The sequence below is a fragment of the Telopea speciosissima genome, chromosome 3, assembly GCF_018873765.1.
Source record: "Telopea speciosissima isolate NSW1024214 ecotype Mountain lineage chromosome 3, Tspe_v1, whole genome shotgun sequence".
NCBI lineage: Eukaryota > Viridiplantae > Streptophyta > Magnoliopsida > Proteales > Proteaceae > Telopea > Telopea speciosissima.
Window position 1 is genome coordinate 1,614,293 of NC_057918.1, and position 27,962 is coordinate 1,642,254.

General features: G+C 39.1%; 1 protein-coding gene and 1 long non-coding RNA gene across 3 annotated transcripts in view; one reads left to right on the forward strand and one right to left on the reverse strand.

Moving 5' to 3' along the window:
• Positions 1-27,962, reverse strand: part of LOC122654607 (coiled-coil domain-containing protein SCD2-like) — a 32,260-nt gene that overhangs the window by 2,546 nt on the left and 1,752 nt on the right. Inside the window, exons 3-14 of one of the 2 annotated variants that reach the window (XM_043848774.1) lie at positions 24,553-24,628; positions 24,352-24,393; positions 24,149-24,211; positions 16,321-16,370; positions 16,202-16,229; positions 15,958-16,032; positions 15,724-15,798; positions 15,584-15,644; positions 11,358-11,474; positions 11,090-11,211; positions 7,696-7,765; positions 507-548 (exon numbers count right to left, since the gene is read on the reverse strand). In XM_043848774.1, the coding sequence (XP_043704709.1) occupies positions 507-548; positions 7,696-7,765; positions 11,090-11,211; positions 11,358-11,474; positions 15,584-15,644; positions 15,724-15,798; positions 15,958-16,032; positions 16,202-16,229; positions 16,321-16,370; positions 24,149-24,211; positions 24,352-24,393; positions 24,553-24,628 (821 nt within the window). Of the gene's footprint in view, positions 1-506; positions 549-7,695; positions 7,766-11,089; positions 11,212-11,357; positions 11,475-15,583; positions 15,645-15,723; positions 15,835-15,957; positions 16,033-16,201; positions 16,230-16,320; positions 16,371-24,148; positions 24,212-24,351; positions 24,394-24,552; positions 24,629-27,962 lie in introns of both variants that reach the window. The other variant, XM_043848773.1, reaches the window with a different exon arrangement.
• On the forward strand, positions 10,366-22,268 carry LOC122654612. Its single transcript, XR_006331939.1, has 3 exons — positions 10,366-10,444; positions 14,402-14,406; positions 22,258-22,268. It is a non-coding gene; the product is annotated as an uncharacterized LOC122654612 (long non-coding RNA).

A 27,962-nucleotide genomic window follows, 5' to 3' on the forward strand; every position in this document is an offset into this window, starting at 1 on the left:
GACAGGTCTCAGTTCCATGCCATCCGCATGCAAAACAAAGAAATACACTACTGTTTCCCAAGATAATATTTTGTAGGGTAACACAGGTAGGCAAGATATAGATGGGAACCAGAGAAGGATCACACTTTTCAACATTCGTAAAGAATAAAGTACACTGATTTAGCCTTAAGCGAACAACCTAATGTCACTGACAGGGACAGGTTTACAAGATATAGATGTGCAATATCATGATTTTCTCACCTTGAAGATCAACCCAATCAAGTGAACTAGATATCGATATAAAATTTCCTCTTGTACAATATCTATCAGTCTGTTTGCTATCATCCATGGAACGTAAAAAATATATGATGGTAAATAATATGATTTGGTCATTTTAACATAGGGTGACTCCTTGGTGGGATGATAATGGCACCTACTTCCCTCAGCAGATTTGTCTACCACTCTCATTCATTTGATATAAATAAGTGATGCATTCTAAAATATATTCATTTGAATAAAGTTGTTACCAAATGCCTCCAGAAACTTTGGATTGCCAGGTGATTTGGGATCTGTTAAAACAAGCGAGAGAGTATTTAGTGCACAAAATTTAACAAAGCTCCACGGATTAGGGAGAAAATAATCAAATTTAATGCAGGAAGCCAACAAATAAAAAAGAAATATATCACAGAATAAAATTTACACATGCATGAGTATGGTGCCATCAGGACTCCCACTTGGTCTCTGCACACTATGGTCTTTACACTTGTAGTACAGTGAAATTTCAGAAGGTTTACTCTCCAAAAAAAATAAAAAAAATAAAGGATTATCTAGATCGGACTTGGGGGTAGCCCCGATCAATGACAAACTATGAGAGAGTCGTTTAAGGTGGTAAGGTCATATTCAACGGAGGCCTAGGGACGCCCCAGTAAGGAGGAGTGATATGATTCCTGTGAATATAAGTGAAGAAGATGAAGAAAGAAGTAAGAGATGAGAAGGAAGGAAAGAAGCTGCACAATTGGGGCTGCAGTTGTTAGTTTGACTGCACCCAAAACAATATATTAAATAGGGTAAAGTAAAACAAACCAGAGACAAAAATACCCCTCATTAGAGGAATCGTGAATAGGAGCTGACGCTAGCTCCCTATTCACGACTCCTCCCCCTTACTCCTAACACTCCCCCTCAAGCTGGAGCATAGATGTTAATTATGCCCAGCTTGGTACAAATATAATTTACTCTCATACTTCCCAAAGGCATGGTGAACAAATCAGCAAGCTGCTCCCCAATGCGAATATGACGAGGAGAAATAATCCCTTGCTGCAGCTTCTCACGAACAAAATGACAATCATCCTCAATATGTTTCGTTCTCTCATGAAACACAGGATTCTCAGAAATATGAATAGCCGCCTGACTGTCACACCACAACAACATAGGAGAATCATCACCAAATCCAAGTTTAGTCATCAACTGTTTAATCCACATTAGTTCACAAGTGCCATGAGCCATAGCCCGATACTCCGACTCTGCACTAGATCGAGCTACTACAGTTTGTTTCTTGCTCTTCCATGAAACTAGGTTCCCTCCAACAAAGACACAATAGCCCAAAGTAGACTTTCGATCAATAGGAGATCCTGCCCAATCCACATCAGTAAATCCATCAATCCTTCTATGACCATGATTAGAGTATAAGAGACCACGCCCTGGATCCTTCTTAATATATCGCAACACCCTTATAACTGCCTCCCAATGAGCTATCCGAGGGGCGGACATAAATTGACTCAACACACTAACAGGAAAAGAGATGTTAGGTCCAGTCACATTCAAATAGTTGAGTTTCCCTACAAGCCTTCGATACTTCTGTGGATCATCCAGAACATCCCCATCCTCTGCCATAAGTTTCACATTTGGATCCATAGGAGTATCCAAAGGCCTAGATCCCAGTAATACTCTCTCTAAAAGTAAATCAAGCACATACTTTCGCTGTGAGAGCGAAATCCCTTTCCTTGACTGAGCTACCTCAATACCCAAGAAATACTTCAGTCGTCCCAGGTCCTTAGTCTGGAATTGTTGTCCCAAATATGTCTTCAAGTTCTCAATACCTGAAGAGTCATCCCCTGTAATAACAATATCATCTACATAAACTACCAAAAATATCTTCCCTGCATCTGACTGCCTGAAAAACACTGAGTGATCACTCTCAGACCAAGTCAAACCAAATTCCAGCACAACATCTATAAAACGGCCAAACCACGCTCGCGGTGACTGTTTCAGCCCATACAAAGATTTCCTCAACTTACACACCTTATCAGACTCCCCCTGAGCAACAAAACCAGGAGGTTGCTCCATATACACCTCCTCAACCAGGTCCCCATGCAAGAATGCATTCTTGACGTCTAGCTGAAACAACGGCCAGTGATGTATAGCAGCCACTGAAACCAAAATGCGGACAAAAGTAAGTTTCGCAACCGGAGAGAAAGTATCCAGATAATCCACACCATAGACCTGGGCATAGCCTATAGCAACAAGACGGGCTTTCAACCTAGCCACAGACCCATCAGGATTAACCTTCACCACAAATATCCAGCGACAACCAATAGCAGACTTACCAGAGGGTAAAGAAACAAGATCCCATGTCTGATTGTCCTTCAGAGCAGATAACTCCTCAGTCATGGCAGCCCTCCACCCAGGGTGAGTCAAGGCCTCTACCACCGACTTAGGAATAGGATAACTGTCAATAGTAGACAAACAAGCAACAAAAGAAGAGGACAAACGAGCATAGGACATAAAACGATTAATAGGGTGTTGGGTACAACTCCGAACCCCCTTACGGGTAGCAATAGGAACATCAAGATCAGAAATAGGAGGTACAGTTGCAGAGGAGGAATTACCTGAAGGGGGATCTAAAGGCAAGAAGGACATGGGAGATGGTGTTGCCTGGGTACTGTATCTCTCCATAGGTGTAATGCGACGTGTCGGCTCATCGGGTGGGCGACGGCGAAAAACAGCCAGTGGTTGTGTTGGAGGTGGCACATGAGGCAAAGGATCTTGCACAGGAGAAGAAGTATCGACAACATAAAGAGGGAGATCATCGTCCAACTCTGAAGCAGGCAGCGAGGATGCAACAAATGGAGTAGATTCAAAGAAGGAGACATCAGCGGTAACAAAGTACTTTCTTAAATCAAAAGAATAACAACGGTAACCCTTTTGGGTTTTAGAATACCCCATGAAAAGACATTTAAGAGCTCTAGGATCCAACTTAGAGCGACCAGGACGATGATCCCAAATAAAACAAACACACCCAAAAACACGTGGTGGTAAGACAAACAATGGATGGGAAGGGAACAATAAAGAATATGGAATACCACCACCCAAAACAGAAGAAGGCATACAGTTAATAAGATAACACGCAGTCAAAACAGCATCAGCCCAAAAAATGTTAGCCACTTTCATCTCAAATAAAAGAGATCGAGTAACTTCCATCAAATGTCTGTTCTTCCTCTCGGCTACACCATTTTGTTGAGGTGTACCCGCACAGGAGGACTGATGAATGATCCCATGCTGAACCATAAACTCATTAAAGGGAGCAGAAAAATATTCTTTGGCATTGTCACTTCAAAGAACTTTCAAAGAAGTAGTAAATTGATTATGAATTTCAAGCACAAAAGTACAGAAAATGGAAAATAATTCAGAACGATCTTTCATTAAATAGATCCAGGTAACTCTGGAAAAGTCATCTACAAAAGTGACAAAGTAACGAAAACCCAGCAGAGAAGTAACAGGACACGAACCCCACACATCAGAATGAACTAAAGAAAAGGGTTGGACAGCCCTATTATTGACTTGAGGAGGATAACTTACACGGTGAAGTTTCCCAAACTGGCAAGACTCACACTGTAAACTAGACAAGGCCTGAAATCGACTATCTAAAATCTTCAAACTCTGCAATGAAGGATGACCCAAACGACAATGAATCTGATGAGGAAGTGCCACACTCGAAAATGCCACAGTGGATACGTCGTCAAGAAGATACAGTTCCCCAGATACGCGACCTCTACCAATCATCTTCTTCGACTGGAGATCCTGAAACTCACAATAATCAGGAAAAAAGATAACAGAACAATAGTTAGCTTTGGTAAATTTTCGAACAGATAATAAATTAAAAGGAAATTTGGGCAAGTAAGAAACGGAGGACAACGACAAAGAGGGGGTAACTTGCACAGTGCCTGTACCCCGAACTCTAGCAAGAGATCCATCGACTAACATAACATTGGAAGAAGATTCACGAAATGAAGAAAAAATACCTGATGCTCCAATCATATGGTCCGAAGCACCTGAATCAATGATCCAGGGACGAGAAGTAGATGATAGGCATGCAATAGCATTACCTGGCCGAACTAGGGTAGCAGTGGAGAACTGAGATGACTGAGAATTCTAAAATTGAGTAAATCGCTTATAATCTTCATCAGACATAGTCACTATTTTACCCTCAGGCTTGGAAAGAGGGGTAACCACCGGATCACTGCTGGCTGAATTTGCAAACTGAGGTGGTTTACCATGAAGCTTCCAACAAAAGCGCTGAATGTGACCAGCTTTGCCACAATGATGACAAGTGCGCACCTGTCCTAAAGTCTCTGAAGTACCGGATGTGGGTGCTTTACTATTCCCTGACCCACGACCACGGCTACCACCACTGCTGCCCATACCTGTCCCACCACTGGACCCACGGTTGGGAAAGGCTGCAAGTGCTGAACTCTCATTACCATGGGTGGAATCTTGGCTGTTCTCACGAGAAACCCGTAAAAGTCAAGAAAAAGCTTCTAAAAGTGTGGTGACTCTATCCCCACCAAGGATTTGAGACCGTACTGGCTCGAATTCTCTTCGAAGTCCACCCAAAAATACCATAACAGCCAGTTGTTCTCGCTATTGCTGCATCTCTTTTACATCAGACGTGATAGGAAGAATGGAATTCAGCTCCTCATATAGTCGCTTGAATTCCGCAAAATATTGGGTTACAGTCAGAGTCTTCTGATCCACTTTATAAAAAGCTTGGGACAAGTCATAAATCCGAGACAAGTTGTCCTTCCCAGAATAGAGGACATTCAAGTATTCCCATAAATCCTTTACTGTGTCAATGTGAGTAACCAGGTCTGCAATCTAATTATCCATTGAGTTCAACATCTGACTCAATATTCTTGCATCCACCGTATCCCATGTCGTGTCTCCTTCAGGCTTTGGCTTTGTGAGATGATCCTGTTGATCACGCCCCGTCAAGGCCAATCGAACCACCTTTTTCCATTGCTGAAAATTAGAAATCCCTTCAAGTTTCCTTTCGGTAATGCAATGAGAAGAGGAGGTCAGTTCAGTCATAGTAGTCTTTGCATCACCCATGCTTAACTAAACAAATTGAATCTTCACAGAGAAGTCCCGGACAAAGTGAAACTGATGGACAGCAAACACTTCTTAACTTGCAAACACTTCTGAAATTACAAAAAGTTCTGAAACTGTAGGACATCAAGGTGATATGACCTTTAATCAATCACAACCAACAAACACCAGCCAGCCACAAACAATCACCACCAATAACTCGATCCAAATCAAAATCACAAACAACACCTCAATCGATCTCAACCTTGGCACATACCAAAAACCGAGACCTAGTTCTTTTTTATAGTCATGAACTAGTCTCAAATAAAACCACAAAACTGCAGCAAAGGGTGCTGCATCCCCTTTAAGATAAGATCACGAGAAGTCCCAAAACCTTAAGTCTTCAAAACCGCAAGCTTATTCAAATCAAAATGCAGGAACAGAGAAAGGATTAAGGATGAATGATCGACCCCTACAGTCCTAGCTCTGATACCATGTGAATATAAGTGAAGAAGAAGAAGAAAGAAGAAGAGAGGAGAAGGAAGGAAAGAAGCTGCACAATTGGGGCTGCAGTCGTTAGTTTGACTGCACCCAAAACAATATATTAAATAGGGTAAAGTAAAACAAACCAGAGACAAAAATACCCCTCATTAGAGGAATCGTGAATAGGAGCTGACGCTAGCTCCCTATTCACGACTCCTCCCCCTTACTCCTAACAATTCCGATTGACGGAGCTAAAAGAGCTAGGGGAAGACCTAAAATGACCATAGGAGAAATGGTGAGGAAGGACATGCTTAGGCTAGGGCTTGTCCCAAGTATGACCTCAGACAAAGCCTATTGGAGGGCAAGGATTCATGTCGCAGACCCCATTTAGCTGAGATTCTCCTGATGAGCTGGGCTATGCCTCTTTCCTTTTACTATCTTTCATCTTTCATCGTTCATTATTCAATGTATTTCCCATCTTTCATTAGTCCTTTTCCATTTTCATCTCTCATCTCTTTCCCCATCTCTCTCTCTCTTTTAGAACTCTATTTTCCCTACTTTGTTTTGTGTGGATCCATGTAGCCGACCCCATTAAGTTGGGATAAGGCTGAGTTTGTTGGGACAGCTTTGAAATAGTAGATGAGAAGAATCCAGAATTGGGGAACACTAAATGATCAAACAAGAAAACAGTGGAAGACGTGCTCAAAGTTGTGTTAACTCCCCCCCCCCCTCCCCCGTCCCCCCTCCCTTCCCAAAAAAAACAAAGGAGACATGGCAAGCCAACATTCAAATAAGATGGAAAGATAGTATGACGGTCCAATCTCCAAATGAACTTAACTGATAGGCAACTGAGCCCATGCAAATACCTTCAGAGTTGAAAGAACACAGAATTAACGGATTCAAAGCAGATTCTAAATTTTGGAAGGTTCCAGAAATGTCATTTTCCCCCTTAACATCTTATTGCTAATCCATTAGGTTGAATGATGAAGAATAATCTCAAATTGGTAGGATTAGTGAGTGAGGAGCATACCTCCCAAAGGCTAGACTTTGGTAGTTTGTTTGCTGTGGAAAGGGTCATTGTATTCAATTACTTTAAGGCCTCCATTTGGAAAACTGGTGTCCTGGGTCTAAAAGAGGAAGAATAGGTAACACCTTTCTGCACTTGTCCCATAGCCCAATAAACTTAGTCCTACTATTTAGGGGTGTTTGAACTAGATTGGATGATGCTGGAATGGATTAATCAAGTGTTTGCTGTCGTCACCTATCCCTTATGATAGAGGACTAATTCCTCTGGAAGATGTTACCTTCTGGAAATTTTAGGCAGATTTGGAAGAAATAAAGACTGGAATATCTTGAGAGGACACTCTTCTGAGGATTTATATAGATCTGTATCCCATCTTTAGATTTTGTCATCGCATGTAAGGAGTTTAAAGACATGTAACCTCAACCTTTTGGGGAAAATATTATCCATCTTGAGGAAAAGATGAATTTAAGTAATTGCGTTCTGTACAATTTGTATGAGAGACAGCATACTCATTTGGAAAGCTTATCCCTATGCTCAACAAAATCTTTCTTTGCCAATCCATCCAGGTGGGAGTGGCAGGGGATCGGAGGATTTGGACGCCAAAGAAACTTTGTCATAACCAGTGACCATGTTGGAATCAATTCATTGATTATAACAAAAGATCATCAATATCTTCCCAATATGGAGAACTTCATTAAGCTGGGATCAGGCTTAGTTGACTTGATTATCATTTTCCCTCGTATGAGAAAAGTCATCACAATTGAACAAAGGACCCCGACCAAAAAATACAAAAGGCATCAGTAGATCATAGATGACGCCAAGCTAATCATTTGATAGGGTAAACAAACCTGAGCTGGATTGTCGAACCAAATTTGAACGCCGGTATTGGGCCAATGCAAACACTACAGCATCCTCAACCTTGAAGTCAGAAAGTGTAAAATATAAAGAAATAAGCATGCAAGTCAACATGTTGCACCTAAAAGACTTGCAAAGCCAATGTTTTGAGGATAAAACTAGAATTTTCAAAGGCTCCAATTTTTTCACCATAAAATAAAGTAGGGAATTATAATCTATCAGTCATAAAACTCTGCAAAAGTAAATTGTTTTCCTATGGAAACTTTATAGTATTTGTATGTATGTAGCAACAATAACAGTAAAATTGGGAACGGGATTTACATGTGTTCCTTTGGTGCCCAAGATTTCCAAGGTAAAAACACCAAATAATGTTGCCATTGATGGGCAACAGATTTAAGAGATGCAAACAACCTGAAAAGAAGCTCATGTGGCCTGTATCTCTCTTTGCTTACATTGATTTCTTCTAGGAGAAGAGATCTAAGTTTAACCTCCAAATTTTTCTCAAAAATTTATGAACAGCAGCTGCTAGAATATCTTAATCGTTCTGCTCTTCAAGTCTATTAATAAAGGCTAGACAAAGGGACCTTTTGGTTAATAGGCAGCCCAACCTCAGTTGGTAGGAGACCAACCAGGAGCCAATCAACCAGGATCTGTTATGAACAGGTGAATCAACTAGGTCAAAATAGGGTTTTTGGTGAAATTAGGGTTAGGGTATGATGTAGGGGTAATGTCAAGTCAAGGTAGGGGAGTCTATCAGTGACGGTTTGCCTTTATTTATAATGGCCATAGGGTTCAATTCATTACAGTCCTAGGAATCATATTCAGCCTAGGAGAAGAGAATATCCACCCCTGGCTGAATTTTATTAAGAGCCTAAAATAAGTCATGTGACTTCTTTAAATGGTAACATGACAGCTTAAAACTAAGTCTAGAAGCTAATCTTGTATGCAACCTATTTACCCCTACTTTAGGTCCATAAAAGTAACCTATTACATTGAAAACCCATGGGACCAAAGCCCCAACATGTATATAACCTAACCCAAGACTTATTCCCATCAAAATAAGCCTCTTTTGGTGATGTATCTGCATCTGTTACTGTTGACAGTGAAATGGTATACCATTGACTGTTAAAAAACAGAATGATGCCATGGTTCATTTTGTCCTAGTCATTCTATCATCCCTCCATGTTGGGGTGTTTTTTCTTCAATTGCCCTTAAAAAAAATGCATTACTTTTTGTACCCTAATTTTCAACAACTCAGCCTTATCCATGCTAAATGGGGTCGGCTACATGGATCCTTGTCCTCCAATCAGCTCTATTTGAAGTCATACTTGATACAAGGCCTAAGCTAAGCATGTTTTTCCTCAACACTTCTCCTAGGGTTATTTTAGGCCTGCACCTGCCCCTGCCTCTTTTAGTTCCTTCAACCTGAATCAAATCACTCTGTACTGGAGCATCACAAGGCCTCCGTTGAACATGGCCATACCACCTCAAGGAACTTTCTCATAGCTAATCATGTATTGGAGCTACTCCCAAATCAGCTCTAATATGGTCATTCCTTACTTTATCCTTCCTAGTTTTGCCACACATCCATCTCAACATCCTCATCACTGCAACACTTAGTTTATCTATATGACGCTTCTTAACTGCCCAACATTCTGCCCCATGCATCACAACCGGCCGTATGACTGTCCTATAGAATTTCCCTTCAACCTTTAAAGGACTACGTCTAAAGGACTACGTCTATCACACAACACTGTGGACGAACCTCCCCACTTCATCCATCCTATTTTAATTCTCTGTGAAACATCATCACTCTACATTTAAAAAAAAAAAAAAGTCCAATTGAACGAGGCACCCACTATTGCAAGGTCTAGGAGGGGCAAATGTTCACCACAGCCTTACCCCCCGCTTCGCAGAGAGGCTGTTTCCATGTTTCAAATCCGCAACTTGAAGGTTGCAATAGCTCAACTTAACTATTGTGGCACAATTCACCCACTTATCACTCTATATCACCTTCTTTATTTATAATTGAGCCCAGATACCTAGAATAATCACTTTGTGCAATCTCCCTCTCATCAATTTTCATCATCTCATTATCTGTCTTAGTGTAACTAAAATTACACACCATATACTTCGTCTTCATTCTGTTTATCTTAAAACCTTTTGATTCCAAGGTTGATTTCTATAACTCCATACTTTTTTTTTGTACTCTAATTTACCTAATACCAAAATGGGAAGTAGTTTTCTGTCCGGGAGTGTGGCCAACGCCAGCACTCCCATGTGTCTATCTCTCTACTCCTCAAAATAAGGGGCTAGAGATGTCTTTTCATATGGGGAGGAGAGAGATAGACTCATGGGAATGCTGGCGTAGGCCACACTCCCGGACAGAGAACTTTCTCCCTACCAAAATATACTTATTTGTCATCATATAGTACCAAATACTGCCCTTATATCTTCTTTTATAAGTTATAACATCGAAACTACATAATCTACGATCTAATACAAAGAGCATCCTTAACTTTTATCTCAAAATACCAAGACTACCCTTAATTATTTTATATTATCTCAAAGTGATAACAATGAAGAAAAGAAAGTAAGATGAGAGAGAGAGACAGAGAAGAAGAAGAAGAGAGGAAGAGAGAGTGCATAGAATGCTTGGGGAGAGAATTGATTGCTCTCCCTATATTTATTAACTTGCTTATAACATGCAGAATTACATCAATAGCTCCCATACTAACATAAGTGCCTAGGGAGGTAAAAAGGTAAAAATACAAACTTATAACAAAGTACCCTTAATACCCTTATTACATTAACTCTAAACTCTCCCTTAAGCTAAAGAATAAATGACATATATGTCTAGGTTGCCTTCATCCATTATTTTATAATACAAAGACTACCCTTAGATATTTTTATTGTTGTATGTAAAAGGAAAAAAAAATGTGATAACTCCTGCTGCACATATCATGCACGTGCTATTAACTAGTCTAGTACAAAAGAGGGACAGAGAGAGAGGGGGGTGGGGATTTTGGCAAAGCACAAGCAGCAATATTCGGTGGTTGTAGGAGGGGAAATAGCCAAAAGGAGGTTCGTTCATCGGCCAATAACAACTCCACTTGCCAACAGTCAGTTTGCAGAAGAACCACTAGAGAGAGAAGAAGATATGACTCTCGCAGTAAAAGTTGAGTTTTGGCCACAAAAGAGTGGACCTGGCCAACAAAATTCTACTCTTTTTTTTTTAACTTGCACCAAAACAAATGCAAGAATTGCAAAATTTACCCTCCTATTTTTCACTTCTGCCTATTTTACGTTGAAACAAACAAAGGCAGACTCAAAATTTGGAGGGGGCAGTAGTAAAATGTCAAATAAATGTCGAATAAAGAAGGAGACCTTTAAGGAAGCCAGCTCCCTCAACCCCATCTCTACTGAAAGCATACTCTCAATATTGGCTTCTCCAGTTAGATCACTCAAATCGCGAACAAGTTTACTCCTTTTCTCAGGATCAACATCCCCTGCTCAATGTTTTTAAATATGATGGGTTATCCATATATTAGTAATAATATGGGAACTGAAGATTATATTATAACCAGTTTCTGGCTTCTTTCCAGAGAATAACAGTAAAGAGGTGTGCCATAAAGATCAATGCGCTATGACTAACCATGGCTCCAAGATTCTTCTTTTGCCTTTTGCCCTGCAGAGGTGACAACCTCAAATGGAAGAGGTGCTAATGATGACCAGTGTTCATATTTCGACACTGTAATATCTGCACAGATACCTACAAAGAGAAAAAAGAAATAAACATTAAAGAGAGAGTCAGATGATACAACATGTATCAGTGTACAAAATTGATTAAGTGTGCCTGACGATGTGACTCCAAAGCATGTTTACATGACCATGCACTAGATGCAACAAACTGGCCTACAAACACATTCTCTAAGTGAGCCATCCACTGAAGTTTCTGACAGCACTTAAAGTTGGTGAAATCAAAAAAAAAAGCGTCACCTTCTAATCATGTGGAGAGTCTCAGCTCTAAAGAAGCTTGCCATGTGGCAGAATAAAATTTAAAAAATCATTGAAAAATCAACATCTTGAGAAGTGTAAAGGAAAGGATTTATGGCTAATAACAGAAAGGGAGACATTGAAAACATGGTGGGACACAAAACTAGATGTGGAAAATCCTGTTTGTCCCTCCCTCTCGAACAGTTGTAAATGTAAACAGCCCCCAAACATGGCTCAAAGCAGTGAGAACTGAGAAGCTTCTCTAAAGAGAGATGAGTAAGTGTGGAAAATGAAAAATAGTTGAAAGAAAGACACATATGCGCACACAATGCATGAAAGTACATGAAAAATTATGTTTTGCCAAAATATAAGTGCTGGCATGCATGCAACAAGGTTTGCAACACACTCAAATTTCTGAGAATAAAGTGCCCATACATAGGTCCAATGCAATGGGGAGAAGCAGTAAATACACACAATTCAAACTCAAATTAGCAGCCAAAAAATAGTATATATCACAACTCTCTCCTTGAAGATTTTAGGAGGCTATTTTGGTGATGTAATTCATCCTAGTTGTGTATGGGGTTCCTATTCTATCATTTACAAATTTCTATGTAAAATTTCCTCTAATTAAATACGTTACAATATTTCCACACATACAAACATATTTCCCCAAAATATTTTGATATCAGAGGGACCAAATAATGATCAAAATAGACATTTGATTCCTTTACTCTAGACAACAAAAGTACTCATTTTTTATTTTAATTGTATAATACAACAACAACTCAGCCTTATCCCAACTAAATGGAGTCAGCTACATGGATCCTTGCCCTCCAATCAACTCTATTCAAGGTCATAATTGATACAAGCCCTAAGCTATGCATGTCTTTCCTCACCACTTCTCCTAAGGTCATTTTAGGTCTACCCCTAGCTCTTTTAGTTACTTCAATCTAAATCAAATCACTCCTCCGTATTGGGGCATCCAAAGGCCTCCGTCGAACATGGCGGATGGCCATGCCACCTCAAACGACTTTCTGACGCAATTAAATGTTGGATTTATTAGGGATTATTTGGGATTAACATACAATATTTAGTTTATTTTATTCTTTTTATTTGAGGCAGTTGAGTAGATACGTAGGGGATTTTGCTTGGGGCTATTTAGTTTCTATTTCAGTTTGTATTTTTCTTTTAGCTGGTTTCCAATTTAGTTAGGTTTCTATTTTTATGCAAGAGAGCCTTCTTTATATTCACTGTATTACGTAGGAGAACTCAGATTTGAGATTGGAATGAGATTACATTAAGTTTACCTGCTGTTGAAGCGCAACTGTGCGTTCTTGTTCTTCTCTGATCGGTCCCTGTCTCTTGGGTTCGTCTCCTTTTATTTTTCTCCCTCTGTCCTATTTCTTCTCCCTTGTCTATTCTAGTCTGCTACTATTATCCTTGTTTCCCTAATTGTTGACAGTATATTGAGACTCAGAGAACTTACCGGAGCTCTCTGGTTTCTGATCCTATCGGTTTCAAACTCTGGGAACCAAAACGTTTCTCTAAGGCGCTAGAATCTGAGGAGCTCAGACCCAAACGACTCTTCTGCTGGATAACGGACCAGGGTTCCTCACTGGTTCCGCAAGTTACCGTCAAGTGCAGTTTCAGGTCACTGGTTCTCTGTCGTTGCTGAATCTTTTGAGTAAATACCAGTAGATCTTCTCACATATGGGACAAGATATTGTTCAACTGAAATCTCAGGTCGAAAGGTGCTGAAGTGAAGGAGTTCTTCCATTATCTTCTGCTATGCTGTTTCAGTCCAAGGCAGAAGACAACCTCCTCCCACCACCTTTTGATATAAGCCTTTAACTTAAGTTCCAGATCTGCACTTCCTTTTCTTCATTATTTTAACTTGTCCTTAATTTCATTTTAAATAGTAGATTCAATTCTGTCCTCTCTTCTAGTTTACCTTATTTACCCTTTAAGATCCCCCTTAGTTACGATACTGCCATTCCATTATAACTTTCAGTTATTTACCATTCTGCCATTGATCTTATAAAACTTCAAATATTTACTATTTTGCCACTTGTGCTTATGATTTGAGTTATCCAACACATGGGTGGGCCTGTATGCGATCCGAATCGGGTTTTCGAACCCCGGATCCGCAACACTTTCTCACAGCTTATCGTGCATCGGAGCTACTCCCAAATCAGCTCTAATATGATGATTACTTCCTTTATCCTTCCTAGTTTTGCCACCCATCCATCTCAACATCGTCATCTCCACTACACTGAGTTTATCTATATCATGCTCCATAACTGTCTAAGATTCCAAACCATACATCATAGCCAGTCGTATGACTGTCCTATAAATTTTCCTTTAATTGTATAATATAGACAAAAAAAATGTTTTATGTATGATAGATGCTATATACATATATTTTTCCCATTCATATATAAAACACATCATGATCAGATGGGCATGGTTGGCAGACTGATGGGGTTTCTAAGTCAACTAAGGTTTAGGATTCAGAAATCCTAGTAAACCAGAATCGCAGAGATAGGAACAGGAAAAATGAAAGAATAGAAATAATAACTCATAGAACTAAATAAATTTACACTGAAATCAGAATTGTATTCTACTGAATCAGAAATCGCGGGTAATAAAATAAAGGTTTACATCTGACCTGATTCAATGTAGATGATAGAGAGAATGAGGTAGGAGAAGTAAAAATCAGGGATCCACCTGATTAACAATCTGGAACCCTCTAGATCCACTTCTGAATCCACAGAGTTCACTCTTGAATCCACAAGAGCCAACACCCAGAAATTCACTGAGGTAGACTAAAATCCACAGGCCGATAGAGCTGAAAAAGCCTTTCTTCATTAAACAATTCACTGAGGTAGCCTTTCAAAACCATTATAATTAAAAGCTGGAATAAAACAGACTATAAAAAGGGGGGGGAAAAAACAAATCAGAAAAGGAAATCACCTTCTTGCGCAGGCTGTTTTGGAGTTTCCTAAATTAACAAGGGAACTAAATAAAAATATTACAAAAAAAAAAAAAACTGACTTTATCGAGGATTGGATTTATGATCCCTATTCCATTCAAGTAATAAGTAATAACAATTAAAAAATATGAAATAAGACCCAAATAGACTCCACGAATTGACTAATCTCCAGTTTCCTGAAGTGACTAGGAAACCTGTAAAATCAGGAACAGCAAGCCATATCCTGCAACAGGACTGAACCAAAGGGATGATTTTGAACCAAAAAACTGGTTCAAGGTTGAACCAGACCAACCCAAACTGCAGAAACTTCTTTTCTGTGTCTTATTTCGAGCTGAATACTGCATCACAGACTGCCCAGGACATTTGCACATGCAGCAGAACCTGTCACTCAAATTTGATACACAGGTGGGAAATTCAGATTTTGAGTTATATTTAAGTTTAAAGGTACCAAAAACTAGTAGAAGTGAGCTTAATTGCTAGGTTATTTTTCAATTAACACTTGATTGCAGAAAACTTTAATTGTCAATCCCTTTTATATAGTCTCAATGTTAGATTTGAGCTCCTTCTGTTGCTGGCAAAAGGACTCCTAATGCTACAGAAGATACTGGGAGTCTGGGACATATCTGCAAAAAGCACTTTCTGCACTATAGCCAAGCCCAACAAAATACCATGATTGCTTCTCCTCTCCTACTAATAACTCCTCGTCCACTTGATTAAATACAACACAAGGTAACCTCACTTGTGTAACCTACAAGCACTCTTGTAAATTCATCTGACCCCAAACATAGGGACTCCAAAACTAAGCCAAATAAGCAGAAACCCTTAATGCACAAAATATTCTTTACCAGTAAAAGAAAATACCGAGAGGCATACAATTCAGTGATTAAGCATACCATGTCGTACAGCTAAACCCCAATATCGAGCAAGCCAGCATCTTTTAAGTACAACTTCCTCCTGAAATCGAGATTCAAAATACAATAATATCTCAAGCATATAATATAATAAAATCACCAAAGTGGTAAAAAGTATATACCATCTCTTCCTGAGTCAAGATCATTCTTTGAGTCATCGAGTGAAGAGCTTTTGTTTCAGATTCTGCTTCTCGAAGCTGTTCCACTGCGACTGCAGCCTCATCTTTGGCACCCTGATTCAAACAAGATAAGTAAAGCATCATGGAACACTATACATAATAGAATGCGTGAGTTAGACTAGCGATAAATGAAGACTAAGGATAGAGCAGGAAATCCTACAGGTTACAATATGTTACCTCAACTTGAGACCGAAGAGCAGCAATTTCTTCATCTCTCCCATCTTTAGATTGTTTCGCAGCTTTAAGAGCAGCCTGGCCCAAAGAATTACGTTTGTATGACCAATAATAATAAATCCCTAGAATAATGGAAACTCCCATGCCATAGCATGATCTCAAAACTTCTCCATCATAAAATTGGAAATAAGTTTATATTTAACCATTCATTTATATATCCAAACATCAATAAGTACTACCCATTTACCTCTCTTTGATACAGTGCCGCTTCCTTTCTGCAATTGTATCAGATATAAGCATATAACCATAAGCATAACAAAAAAGAATGTCACACATGAAATTTATGTCACATAAATCCCAAATTACCTGCTCAACAATTTGGCTTCCAGAGATACGCCTTCCCCAAGAGCAGCAACCTATTAAAACAGCTGACTTTTAGAGTGAAATCTTTAATGCTAGATATTTACAAACTTTAAAATATTATAGAAAATCTAAGCATTATACTACAATGGTAAAATAAAGATAGGAACCCATTTTATTAATATTTGGGTGTGCAAGTGACATGTCTACGGCATGTTACGTAGCAAGGATTCTTACAAATGGATTTACAACCTTGTCAAACAGATGTCACATGATAACTTTTAAATTGAGAATGCAAAACTTCCGCATTTTCTCAATTCCTAGTTCTACAGCTCAATTCAACTAAACTCAGCCTTATCCCAACTAAATGGGGTTGGCTATGTGGATCATTTTTCTTCAATCAGCTCTCTATTCAAAACCATATTGTTACTAGTTCTAAGCTATGCATGTCTTTCCTCACAAGTTCTCCTAGAATCATTTTAGGCCTATCCTTGGCTGTTTTAGCTCCTTCAATCTGAATCAAATCACCCCTCCGTACTAAAGCATGCAAAGGCTTCCATTGCACATGTCCATGCCACCACAAACAATTTTGTTGCAACTTATTATGTATTAGAGCTACTCCTAAATTAGCTCTAATTTGTTCATTCCTAATTTTATCTTTTTTAGTTTTACCACTCATCCATCTCAACATCCTGATTTCAGCTACACTGAATTTTTCTTTACTGCTCAACATTCAGCTCCATACATCATTGCCTGTCGCATAACTGTCCTATAGCACCCCTCCACTTCACCTACCCTATTCTAATTCTTTGTGCAACATCAAACTTTGTTTCTCCTTTATTTATGATTGAACCTAGGTACCTAATATTTTTACTTTGCGCTATCTCCCTATTATCAATATTCACCATCCCACTTTCTAGATACCTAAAATTTTCAATTTACACGCGCAAATCAGCATCTACAATAATTTTATAGGGATGGGAATCTGGGAGTGTGTGTGCACCAGCTGGAAACACTGCTGGCTAACTCAGCTTTTTGCCACGTGGCAGTGTGAGGTGGGACCCAAACTTTATGGACATTTTGTCCATATCATCTTTCACGTACTCATCAATTGGCTCAGTCAAATCTAACATCACCATATGTCAGAATAATGTTTAGAAAATTGTTTGGAACAATCAACCTTGTTTGAAGAATAAACTGTAGAAAATCAAGGGCAATAGCTCCATACATGGTGACCCCATATGGCAGAGAGAGGACCCATGTTTGACATGTGACCAATTCAGGTTATTCTCCATCTATCCAATTGTCAAAACAACCAAATGAGCATGTAAACTGTGCAAAGGCTTCAAATTCTGCAGATTGAGCTAGTTCCAATTTTAATTTGCCAGCTACTTGTTTCATGGCTTTAATTTGAGCTGCAGATCCTACTCTAGAGACGGAAAGACCCATATTAATAGAAGGTCGGATTCTAGCATTGAATAGATCAGCGGATAAGAATATTTATCCTTCAATAATGGAAATTATATTAGGCATATAAGCCAAAACGTCTCCCAATTTAATCTCAACTATTGGTAAGGCGGTCATATTTCCTTCACTTAAATGAAAACTTAATTTAGCGGCTCTTTCCAAGAGGCATTTACACTTTGCTGTGGGCAAGGCAGCTGGAAAGGCTGCTTGCTTAGAGCAACTAGCAACATGTTCACATAAAGAGTTTTTCTTTTCATTAAAATAGTTTCGAAATAGCAAAGATGAGGTCCAATTTATTGATGCTCATGTGAATGGGTGTAAAATAAAATTGTAGTACATAGAAATGGTTAATATTTTCAACATTTTTCAAATATAGCTTTGGGTTTGCAAGACCTAGTGCTTCATGCCAGCATCAGACTGGTTACTCCTGTAACATGCAACAAGAACTCAGGATATGCTAAATAGTGACAAACTGACAATTGACAAATTGATGCAGTAGCAACATCATGGCAGGACCGGCATGAATCAATCTAGAAACCCAGACTGAGATGAGTTGGTTCCAACAATGCCTTTTAGTCCAAAGGGGTTTGGTAAGAGATATATTGTACTCTACTTTATTATGCTTTATTTTTGTCGATTTGGTGAATATGACTTGTGTCTATTCAACCCCCCCCCCCCCAAAAAAAAAAAAATCTATTGTCTGATGGGACACAAGCCAACTTTACTTATAATATGGAGGAGAACAATCTAGAATGAGTACAAGACGAAAATATCCCTATAAGACAATTCTACCCTTGTACCCATATTACAACACTCCCCCTCAAGTTGGTGCATAGATATCACACATGCCCAACTTGCAAACAATAGGATGAAACACCTTGCCGCTAAGATAGGTAGATGCACTAGAGGGCTAGGCAACTTCAATGCCAAGAAAATAACGAAGCTATCCAAGATCCTTAATTTCAAATTCCTGCCCAGATATCTCTTGAGACAAGAAATTTCTTCAATGTCATCACTTGTGACGACTGACGACAATATCATCAACGTACATAATCAAAAGAGCAATCTTTTCACCTGATCATTTGATGAACAATGTGTGGTCACCATTGCTTTGAGAGTAGCCTGCGGTAACCATTCTTCTTTCCACCAGTCTGCACACAACCATTCTTCTTGCTTAACATCATCCAACATGGTTTGCATACAATAACTATGCTCAGTTCCATGACTACACTTACTACACAAAATAAGCAGGTCTTTCCAACCTACATTCCCGCAGATGTCATAAACTTGCACTTGGGATATGGTATTATCTATGGATTCAGCTTCTGGAAGGTGTTGAACAACAAATGTGGTTGGTGTCTCAATAATAGTTGTTGAAGTGTATCGAGATTCTCTTCTCCCTATGAGCTCGATACACTTCAACAATAGTATCAGCTTGAGTTTGGTTAAAAAGATCAAGGCCTTTGTGGGGAGGCAAAACATCAGTGACCCCAACCTAGTGGTCAGGCTTACCTTGAACCATTGGAAGTCGATGTACAACATGCACTTCTTGAGTATCTTCATCCATGATGTAGATTTCATTAACATAAGGGTCATCAAGATCAGCAGGCAGGTCATCATGAATCTCTACCTCTACTTTGGACTCATACCCTACAGCTGCATTGGGACATCTATTCTTCTAAGGACGGAACTTGGCATCATGACCAGATTGGTTACAATGGTAACACTTGTTATAACCAGGACCAGACTGCATAGGGGACTTTCCCTTGTAATCATCTTTTGAGGAAGATCCTTGCTGAACTGAGGAGGGAGATGATCTATAATCTTCAGACCGGAAATGAGAAGTCCTTCCATTATAAGGGGTCTCATAAGATCTAGAGAGCAGTTTCATTAATTCTTCTGCTTCTAGGGCTTCAGATAGTGAAACAGATTTATCACTAAACTGGGCTTCTTTGCTTAGAAAAAAGTCTAGGGTTGAGTTATATACATGTTGGGCCTTTGATCCCATGGGCCTAAACTATGGGTAATAAGGTTACATACGGGATTAGTTAGTAGATTTCTTTTTATTTGGTTAGTGGTCAAGTGACTATTTAATTGTTATGTAAGTTGGGCAGGATTAGGACTCTATAGTCCAGCCATGTTTTGAGTCTATTTCCTTCAATATTTCAGTTTCCTAGTCAGTTTAGGTTACCTAATAGGTTAAGGATTGGGTTAAGCCTTTCCTTTTTAGTGTAGGAGTCTAATTTTGAGTCTTTTATACAAGGTTGTAAGGGAGGCAAGTATTGTACACGAATTTTGATTAATGAAAAGTTTTTTGCTGCTCTTCTTCTCCATTGAAGACTTTTGTCTTCTGTTTGATCAAGGCTGATGGGATTGGTGTTTGATCCAATCGACACCTAGCGGTGTGAAGCCCGGGTGATTCATTCAAGCTCTCTTTTTTTTTGGATAAGTAAATTATATTAAAAAAAAAAAAAAAAAATGGAGGAAAAAATAAATATACAAAAAAACAGGAAGCCACCTAGAACCTCTTTCATATAAATATGCTTAAAGAAGGAAATGGGAGGCCCCTAACTAAAACGGGACAGGCCCCGTAACAACCAAAGTGCCAAAAACAAGGAAGTTACAACCGATAATAGATATAGAAATCAACATCCCCCTTAACTTGTTCTTCAACACTGTTCAAGTTCTGATTTTCAAGGATTATTCTACATCAACAATCTGTGCAAGTTGTTCTTCAAATCAACAAGTTGGAACCAAATCCCAAACCCTAGATTCCCCCTTTTGTATTCAATTTTCCCAACACCTCAATTCTGCCCGACCAAACCAGCCATCCAAATCACACCACAACCTGATCGAGTTCTCCTCTCATACTAAGGGACATTCGATCCAAGTCCCATTCCAAGCTGACCATCCTAAACCCTAAATACCTCCCCTTTCCTCTTTTCAAAAACCCAAAACCCTAACCAATAGCTTGCTGCCGATTCATTCTAACCTACTTCCATCCATCAAAACTTAACGTAACCTTCACTGGAAGATTCCCCAACATCAACTTGACCTAACCCTACCATCAAACCCTAGATTCCATTAAACCCTAACCCTAATTTAACCAAAAACACCTATTTTGGCCTATTCGAACTACCCTGTTCATGGCAGATCCTGGTTATTGGCTTCTAGCTGGATTCCTACCAACCTAGGGCTACATTAGATAGCACTCCTTAAGATCATAGATACTTGTAGTACCCGTGGCTTTCCTTACTTCAGGCTTGAGGCCAAGCTTGAATTTGGACATCAGTTGGACTTCACTTGCTTCAATTCCCGAATGCGAAAGCAGGGCAGAGAATGATTCCGTGTATTCAGCCACGGATAGGGTACCTTGCTTCAAGGTGTTGAACTGATCATGCAATCGGTTAACAAATGGAGGAGGAAGGTAATTGTATTTTCAAATATTCCTTCATTTCAGCCCATGTTGTAATAAGTGTGCCCTTAGATTGCAACCTCTTCTCATGGATTTTCCACCATTTTCGAGCAGGAACAACAAGTTTGATCTTTCTATAATCAGGCATTTCAAACCAGTCAAAATAATCTTCTACTGCATTTAACCAGTCAGAAAATACCTGTGGGTCCATCTTTCTATTGTACTCCTTAAGTTCCATCTTTACCTTATGTGAGTCGTCTTGCCTTCGAGGTGGGTAGCCACCTGTGTTGTCGAAGTAAATACACATGTGCTCTTCAAAGGTTGCTGGATTTGGTGGAGTAGCATAGAAATTTGGTGGGACTCGAGTCCTTCCTGCTGTTCTTCTGACTCCAGAGTTATAAGAGGCATGGGGCTGATTCTCATCTCTCATTTCATGGTGCTGCTGGGATGAACCAGTAAGTTGAAATTGTTCCACAGCCAGGAGTCTTTTAGATATAGATTTCAGAGTGTCTGAAATCTGTTGAAGGATGTGAGGATCATTCCCTTGGTTATGGTTGGGTCTCATCTCCAGCCATGCTCTGATACCAATTTGGTGGCGGATCCTAAGGGATCTGCACTTCAGGATCGATTCTGGAGGACAACCAGATTGAAATCAGGTCGTGTAGGACCAAAGTAGGATAGGCTATAAGACTTTAAGGCTGTTGATTGCATTGGTATTTGGTAATGGTGGAGAGGGATAAGGCTTTGAGGGAAGAAGAAAGAAGATGTATTTTAATGATAAAACAAAAGATAAATTTGGCAAACTAGAGTCCCACTAGTTGCCCACCATAGGAGTCCCATCTAGGCACACCAAAAGAGATCCACTTTTGGCCACTTGAGTCCACAAACAAGAGTTCTCAAAGAGAGCAATTTGCTTTCAATTCATGGTTGCCAAGAGATGCTCCCACAGTTTTCTTTTATAGGTAGAGGGAGGCTAAAAGCCCACCTTAATTACATCCAAGACAATAAATGATAGTTAGGAATTCCACAACAAAGAAAACATGAAAGTACTCCTAAATAAGCCTAGGAAATATGAAAAGGCTCATAAACATGTCTTGGAATACAAAAGTCAAGCACTAGAAACTAGGAGAACCAAAGAGATACTTAATACTGCCTGGGAATTTGAAAAGGCACAAAGAATCTTAGAATCCGCCAGAATTTGGCAGTTCCAGGAGTCTACAATTTGACTGAGGATGGTTGGATCTGAACCAGGCCAGTCTAGGCAGTGGTTCTGATCTTGGACTTGGGCTTGGGCCTGCGCAAGTGACTTTTGGAGAATAGGCGTGCTGGCCTATTGGCTGGTGGATGCCCTGCATCAGCAACCTTATGCTACTACTTGGTTCGCAGTGACCCATACTGCACTTTTACCTGGCTCGCAGCAACCTATGCTACAATTTTACCTGTCTTCTTTACGAAAAATTACTACTTACTACTTGCCTTCTTTGAGAAGGGCTTATGATGTTATTGTTACTGCTATGATATTTTGGATTGTGATTGGTGTTCTCTACTGCATATTCTGTTTGTTGTTCGTTGTTGGCTGGATTTATTCGACACGAAATTCTTCTCTACTATTGTTACTCGTGATTGGTGTGTTTGAGTTGATATTGCTACCAGAATGAAGTTCTCTCTGTGCTCACTGGTGTCTACGGTTGCTAGAGTTAATATATGTTCTTGTCGTTCCAAGCTAGAGTATTTGATATCTATACAGCTTGAGGGGGAGTGTTAAGATATGTACCGCAGTATATTAGTTGTTAGTAGTTAGTCATGATAGGGGGAGTAATGTAGACCAGTCACAAGTGATAACCAGACCACTAGAGAATTGCAAACTTCAGGTCCAGCAACAGTAACACTTTGATCAGTTCTCAGATTTGCAAGAAATTTCAGAACAATAAAATTTAAAGAAAAAAAAACATGAAATCAAAGAAGGGAAGAAGATAAGGAAGTCTCTCTCAGACTCGGGTCTCTCACCCATGGCCTCTCACCAATGGCATCTTATCATACTCTCTCACATCTTATCATACTCTCTCACAAAGCAAAGCACAAAGCTGTGTTTTCTTTTCCTCCCTATCTCATTAATCAAACTCGTGTACAAGGCTGTAGCCCCTTACAAACTTATATAGAAAACTCAAAAAAACTAAAAAGGAAAGGCTTAACCCAATCATTAATTAATAAGGTAACAAAAACTGACTCAAAACAGGACTCTAACTAAACTAATGAAGTAAATCCCGTTTTCCTACTTTTCTACCCATATTTTAGGCCCATTAAAGTGCCTCATTACAAAGAAAACTCATGGGATCAAAGAACGAACATATACATAACCCAACCCAAGGCCTATTTCCAATAAAATAACCCCCTTAGGTGACTTATCTGCATCAGGGAGTGTCCTATCGTGATATAGGTTAGCTTAGTTAGTAGTTTGTTGTTAGTTTAAGACTTACTTTTATTCCTATTGTAATTAGACATTGAAAGATAGTAGGATTTCTACTAACAGTCTAATTTCTAAGTCATAAATAAACTGCAAGGTAGCACGACAGACTAAGTTGAATCTGGTTCAGCATATCTCCTCTTCCACCATTCTCTCTTCTCTCCTCTCTCTTTACATCGCAAATACTGGTTTCAGATCCTGATTCGTTACTCCCCTATCATGACTAACTACCAACAGCTAATGTACTGCAGTAAATATCTTAATAGTTCCTAAAATTATGAAATTGCCATTATCTCGTTTAGTTGAGTTGTTATCATTTGGGTACCATAGCAACACAGAACTAGGATTTTCAAACTTGGGATTGCAGCACAAATACAGACTTCTGGAATATGATTCTTTACATGAGGGGTTTTTCAGAAATTTACCCTTGGCCATCCCCTTCGATAACCAAAAATATAAATAAGATAATGACTAGAACAAGGAATGACCTGTTTCTCAAGCTCTCTAGCTCTGGCCTCAGCTTCCTCACACCTCTCTTCAGTAAAACGGAGCTGTACAGCACATACTAAAATAAATATATAATTCACTGACATTTTGGGCAGCATCATTATTCAACCTACTTTGTTCAGGAGAGAGAAAATGGAGAGGAGGGGGAAGACAAAAAGCAACAAAAGGAAGAAAAAACACACACCTTTTCAAGAATATTCTCATTCTCTTCTTGTAGCATATCAAGCTGCATTTTAAGCAGATATCAACTAGTCAATATCTTTCACATTAAATGTCCAAATTTCATTGGCAAACAAATTATTCACATTATATCTTCACTGATCATGCCCAACATTCATTGATAATGGCTTTTTTTCTAGCACTTGACTGAAAGATGAGGGCATACCTCGTCCTGAAGTGCTGAAGCATCGCTCCGATTACCTGTATCTTTCAGGTTAAGATGTCCCATATCTGATATAAACCTGCACTGTTTGTTAGTCAACACTATCCGACCAATCAAAAGGACTATCATCCATATTACCTGTGTTCAATCAGACAAAGTCAAAATTCTCATTGACAAAAGTTAAAATTCTCATCAAAACCACCTTCTACGAGCGTAAAAATCTCAAGGTGAAAAGATGACGAAAATTAAAAGCCCATAGACCTTATGGCTATGTTTGGTTGTCCAGCAAGTGAAGTGAAGCAAAGCAAGGGCACCACAGTTGAAGAAAGTAAAATGAAGTGAAGGAAAATGGACACTTTCCTTTTATGTTCGGTTGCCCAAGGAAAACTAAGCTAGGGATCTACCATAAAAAAAAAAACACTATAAACCAGAAAGGGGGCTCATCTCCCTTTCTTTCTTGCTGCCACTGCCGTTTTGCTAGAAACTACCAGAATCACCACAAACCAATTCTCACAAGCTTTGCCATCAACTTCAACCACCGGAAAATATCTCTCTCATTGTGGCAGAAAATCTGGAGAACATATGCCCCCTCGAATTGCAGAACCTGGATGCTTGTCTCTATTTGCAGTAAGTACATTTCCTTGACGCCCCCATTGGTTGCAGTAATGAGGTGGCTAATGTAATTTGGTGATCCAGAAAAATCATATAAATGGGCTTATGTATTGGAAATACGCTTTGGGTTGGATTATGTATGTGTTGGGCCTTTGGTCCCATGTGTTTTCATTATAATGGGCCACTTTTATGGGCCTATAATATGGGTAGAGGCTAGGCATACGGGATTAGTTAAGTAAGTGTCTTTGTTTTTTTATTTTAATTGTTATTAAAAAGTGTTTTAGCTAGGCCGGATTAGAATTCTATAAGTCCAGTCCTGTTTTGAGTCAGTTTCCTAGTTAGTTTATGTTACCTAATTAGTTAAAAAATTGGGTTAGGCCTTCCCCTTTTTCAGTGTTAGAGCCTGTTTTTGAGGAGTCATATAAGTTTGGAAGGGGGTCCAGCATTGTACACGAATTTTGATTAATGAGAACCTTTGTCTTTGCGGCCTATAGTGGTATGCTTCCTTGTGTGTGATCAAGGTGTGACTGGTGTGTGATCCAGCCAACACCTTGTGGTAGGAAGCCCTGGTGTCATTACTCTCTATTACTCCTCTTAAGGTACTGATCTACTGTTTAAATTCTGCAATTTTGTTCATCCTTGATCCCTGAGATACTTCAGTCCCATCACCGAATTGCTGAATTCAAAGATGCGTTTTTCCATTCTGATCTTTGTTCTGATCTTTGATCTCTCTTCTCGAAATTATTCTCTCCTAATCTGTTTTCAGAACCTGAATCTATTGGCTAATTAATGCAGTCCTACACTTACTAAGATTGTATGATTTTGAGAGTTTTATATTGCTGATTTCAGTTTTGGCTTCAGAAACTGTCCTGTCGGCATTATTTGTTTTCAAACTCTATTTTCAAATTCAGAATGGTTGAGTTTCTGATATAGTCCTATCTCATGCAGGATTACCATTAAATGTCCGAATCTGAAATGTGAATAGGTCTATTTTTCTTATCTGTTCAACCTGAGTTTAATAGCATAACATCAGTTTTGAGTTGGCTTCAAGAATCTGCAATTTGATCATTCACCAGAATCTTATTTCAACAGTTTTGCCCCTTTCCTAGTCATAATAGGAATCCTCCATAAAACTAGATCCACCCATTGGATTGATCTAAAATTTCAGCACAGATTATCTCCCCTAAGAAGAGAACCCAGCCTAACTTACAGGTCCATCTGTTGGTTTGATTCTTTTATACGTGATTTCTCCCTAAATCTGGATTTTGACATCTCTGTTTTCAATTCTGGTACTGTTTTAATCTTTTAAATCAGTATTACATTACTTGGATTCTGAACTGGGTATAAAAGACTGAACCGTTGAAATGACAATGAGTTGATTTGATCATTGGAGCATTTTCTGTGCAATTATAGCTAACTCTGGGTTTTTAGTTGTTTGTTGTCAACAGTGACAAAAGGAGAAAAGCCATCTCCCAAAAGACATTTTCCTTGGCCATCCAAACAAACCAATGTTCACTGTAGAGCAGGAAACTTGTCAGGGTTTCCTTCAATTTATATTACTTCCGCTCACTTTCCCGGCAGTCAAACATAGCCTGAAGGTTAAAAGATAAATAAAATGGTGGGACACACTAGATGACTCCAACAAAATATTCCTGCCAGTCTGCCACAACACTGAAGTACTGCCTCCGGAAAGTTTCCAGAATGGGGTGGACAAAAAGAAATGGAATACCAACGTAAACATTTCCCAGCATTTCAAATTTATAAGGATATAAAAATGATTTTCAAATAAATATAATGGTTTTGTTTTATTCAGTAACTTGGTTTTTGGCTATACACATTAATCGACCTGTTTGGCCAGGTTGCAAATGGTTCTTTTACCACAGGTTACAACCATAAAATGCAACCACTCACTTGTATCTCTCGAGTTTAGTCCTTCATCTATGCGCAGAGACATTGATGCAGTTAGGATTGTCCAACTGGGTCAATTGGGTCTCAAAAGACTTTATTTTGGCCCATGGTTGGGTTCTATGGACCTTAGGCTTCTTATTTTTGGGTTTATTGATGTAATGGACCTAATTGATAAGCCCATAAAGTGGGGATAATGTTTGTATACGGGATTAGTAGTTAAGTTAAGTGTTTGAATTAGATTAGGATACTAAATAGCTAGATAGAGTTTTATATTGAGTTTATTTATTTTATTGAGTGTGAGTATGATTAGGAGTCCTTTTATAAGTTCTGGGAATTTTATAAGATCTATATATATGCCCCCATCAATTAGAGATGATTTGAGTAACAAATATGAATTTTTTCAAAGAATTTTGGTGCTGTTGAGGAGTGCATACGGATTTTGTATCCCGAAACTGATTTCCTCGCCTCTTTTTTTCTCTTCTTCTCTCTTCTTCCTCCCAAGAAATTGATATCATCTCTCTTCCCTCCTTTTCCATCGATCTGATTTCATCCCTTAACAGCACAGTTGCTTCTTTTATCTCAGATCTGAATATCTGATCACAAATGTGATTATTGGGCCTGGTTGCATCTGAGATCCAAATTTGGATTTTCAGATTGCATGACGTAAAACTCAGTCCTTTGCACTTAGAGTGGCAGTGGCACATTACCGTATACTCTAGCACTTGTTGTCTATAAAAATGTTACACACCAAACATTCTGATGCATAAGCACAGTAAGGATTGAAGTGCTGCAGTTAAGGTGCACTGTACAATGCATGTGCACATGTCATGGAGTCAAAACTAAGGTTATTTATTTCTTTGTTTATCAGTTATAGTGGCCCAAGGATGAGTCAG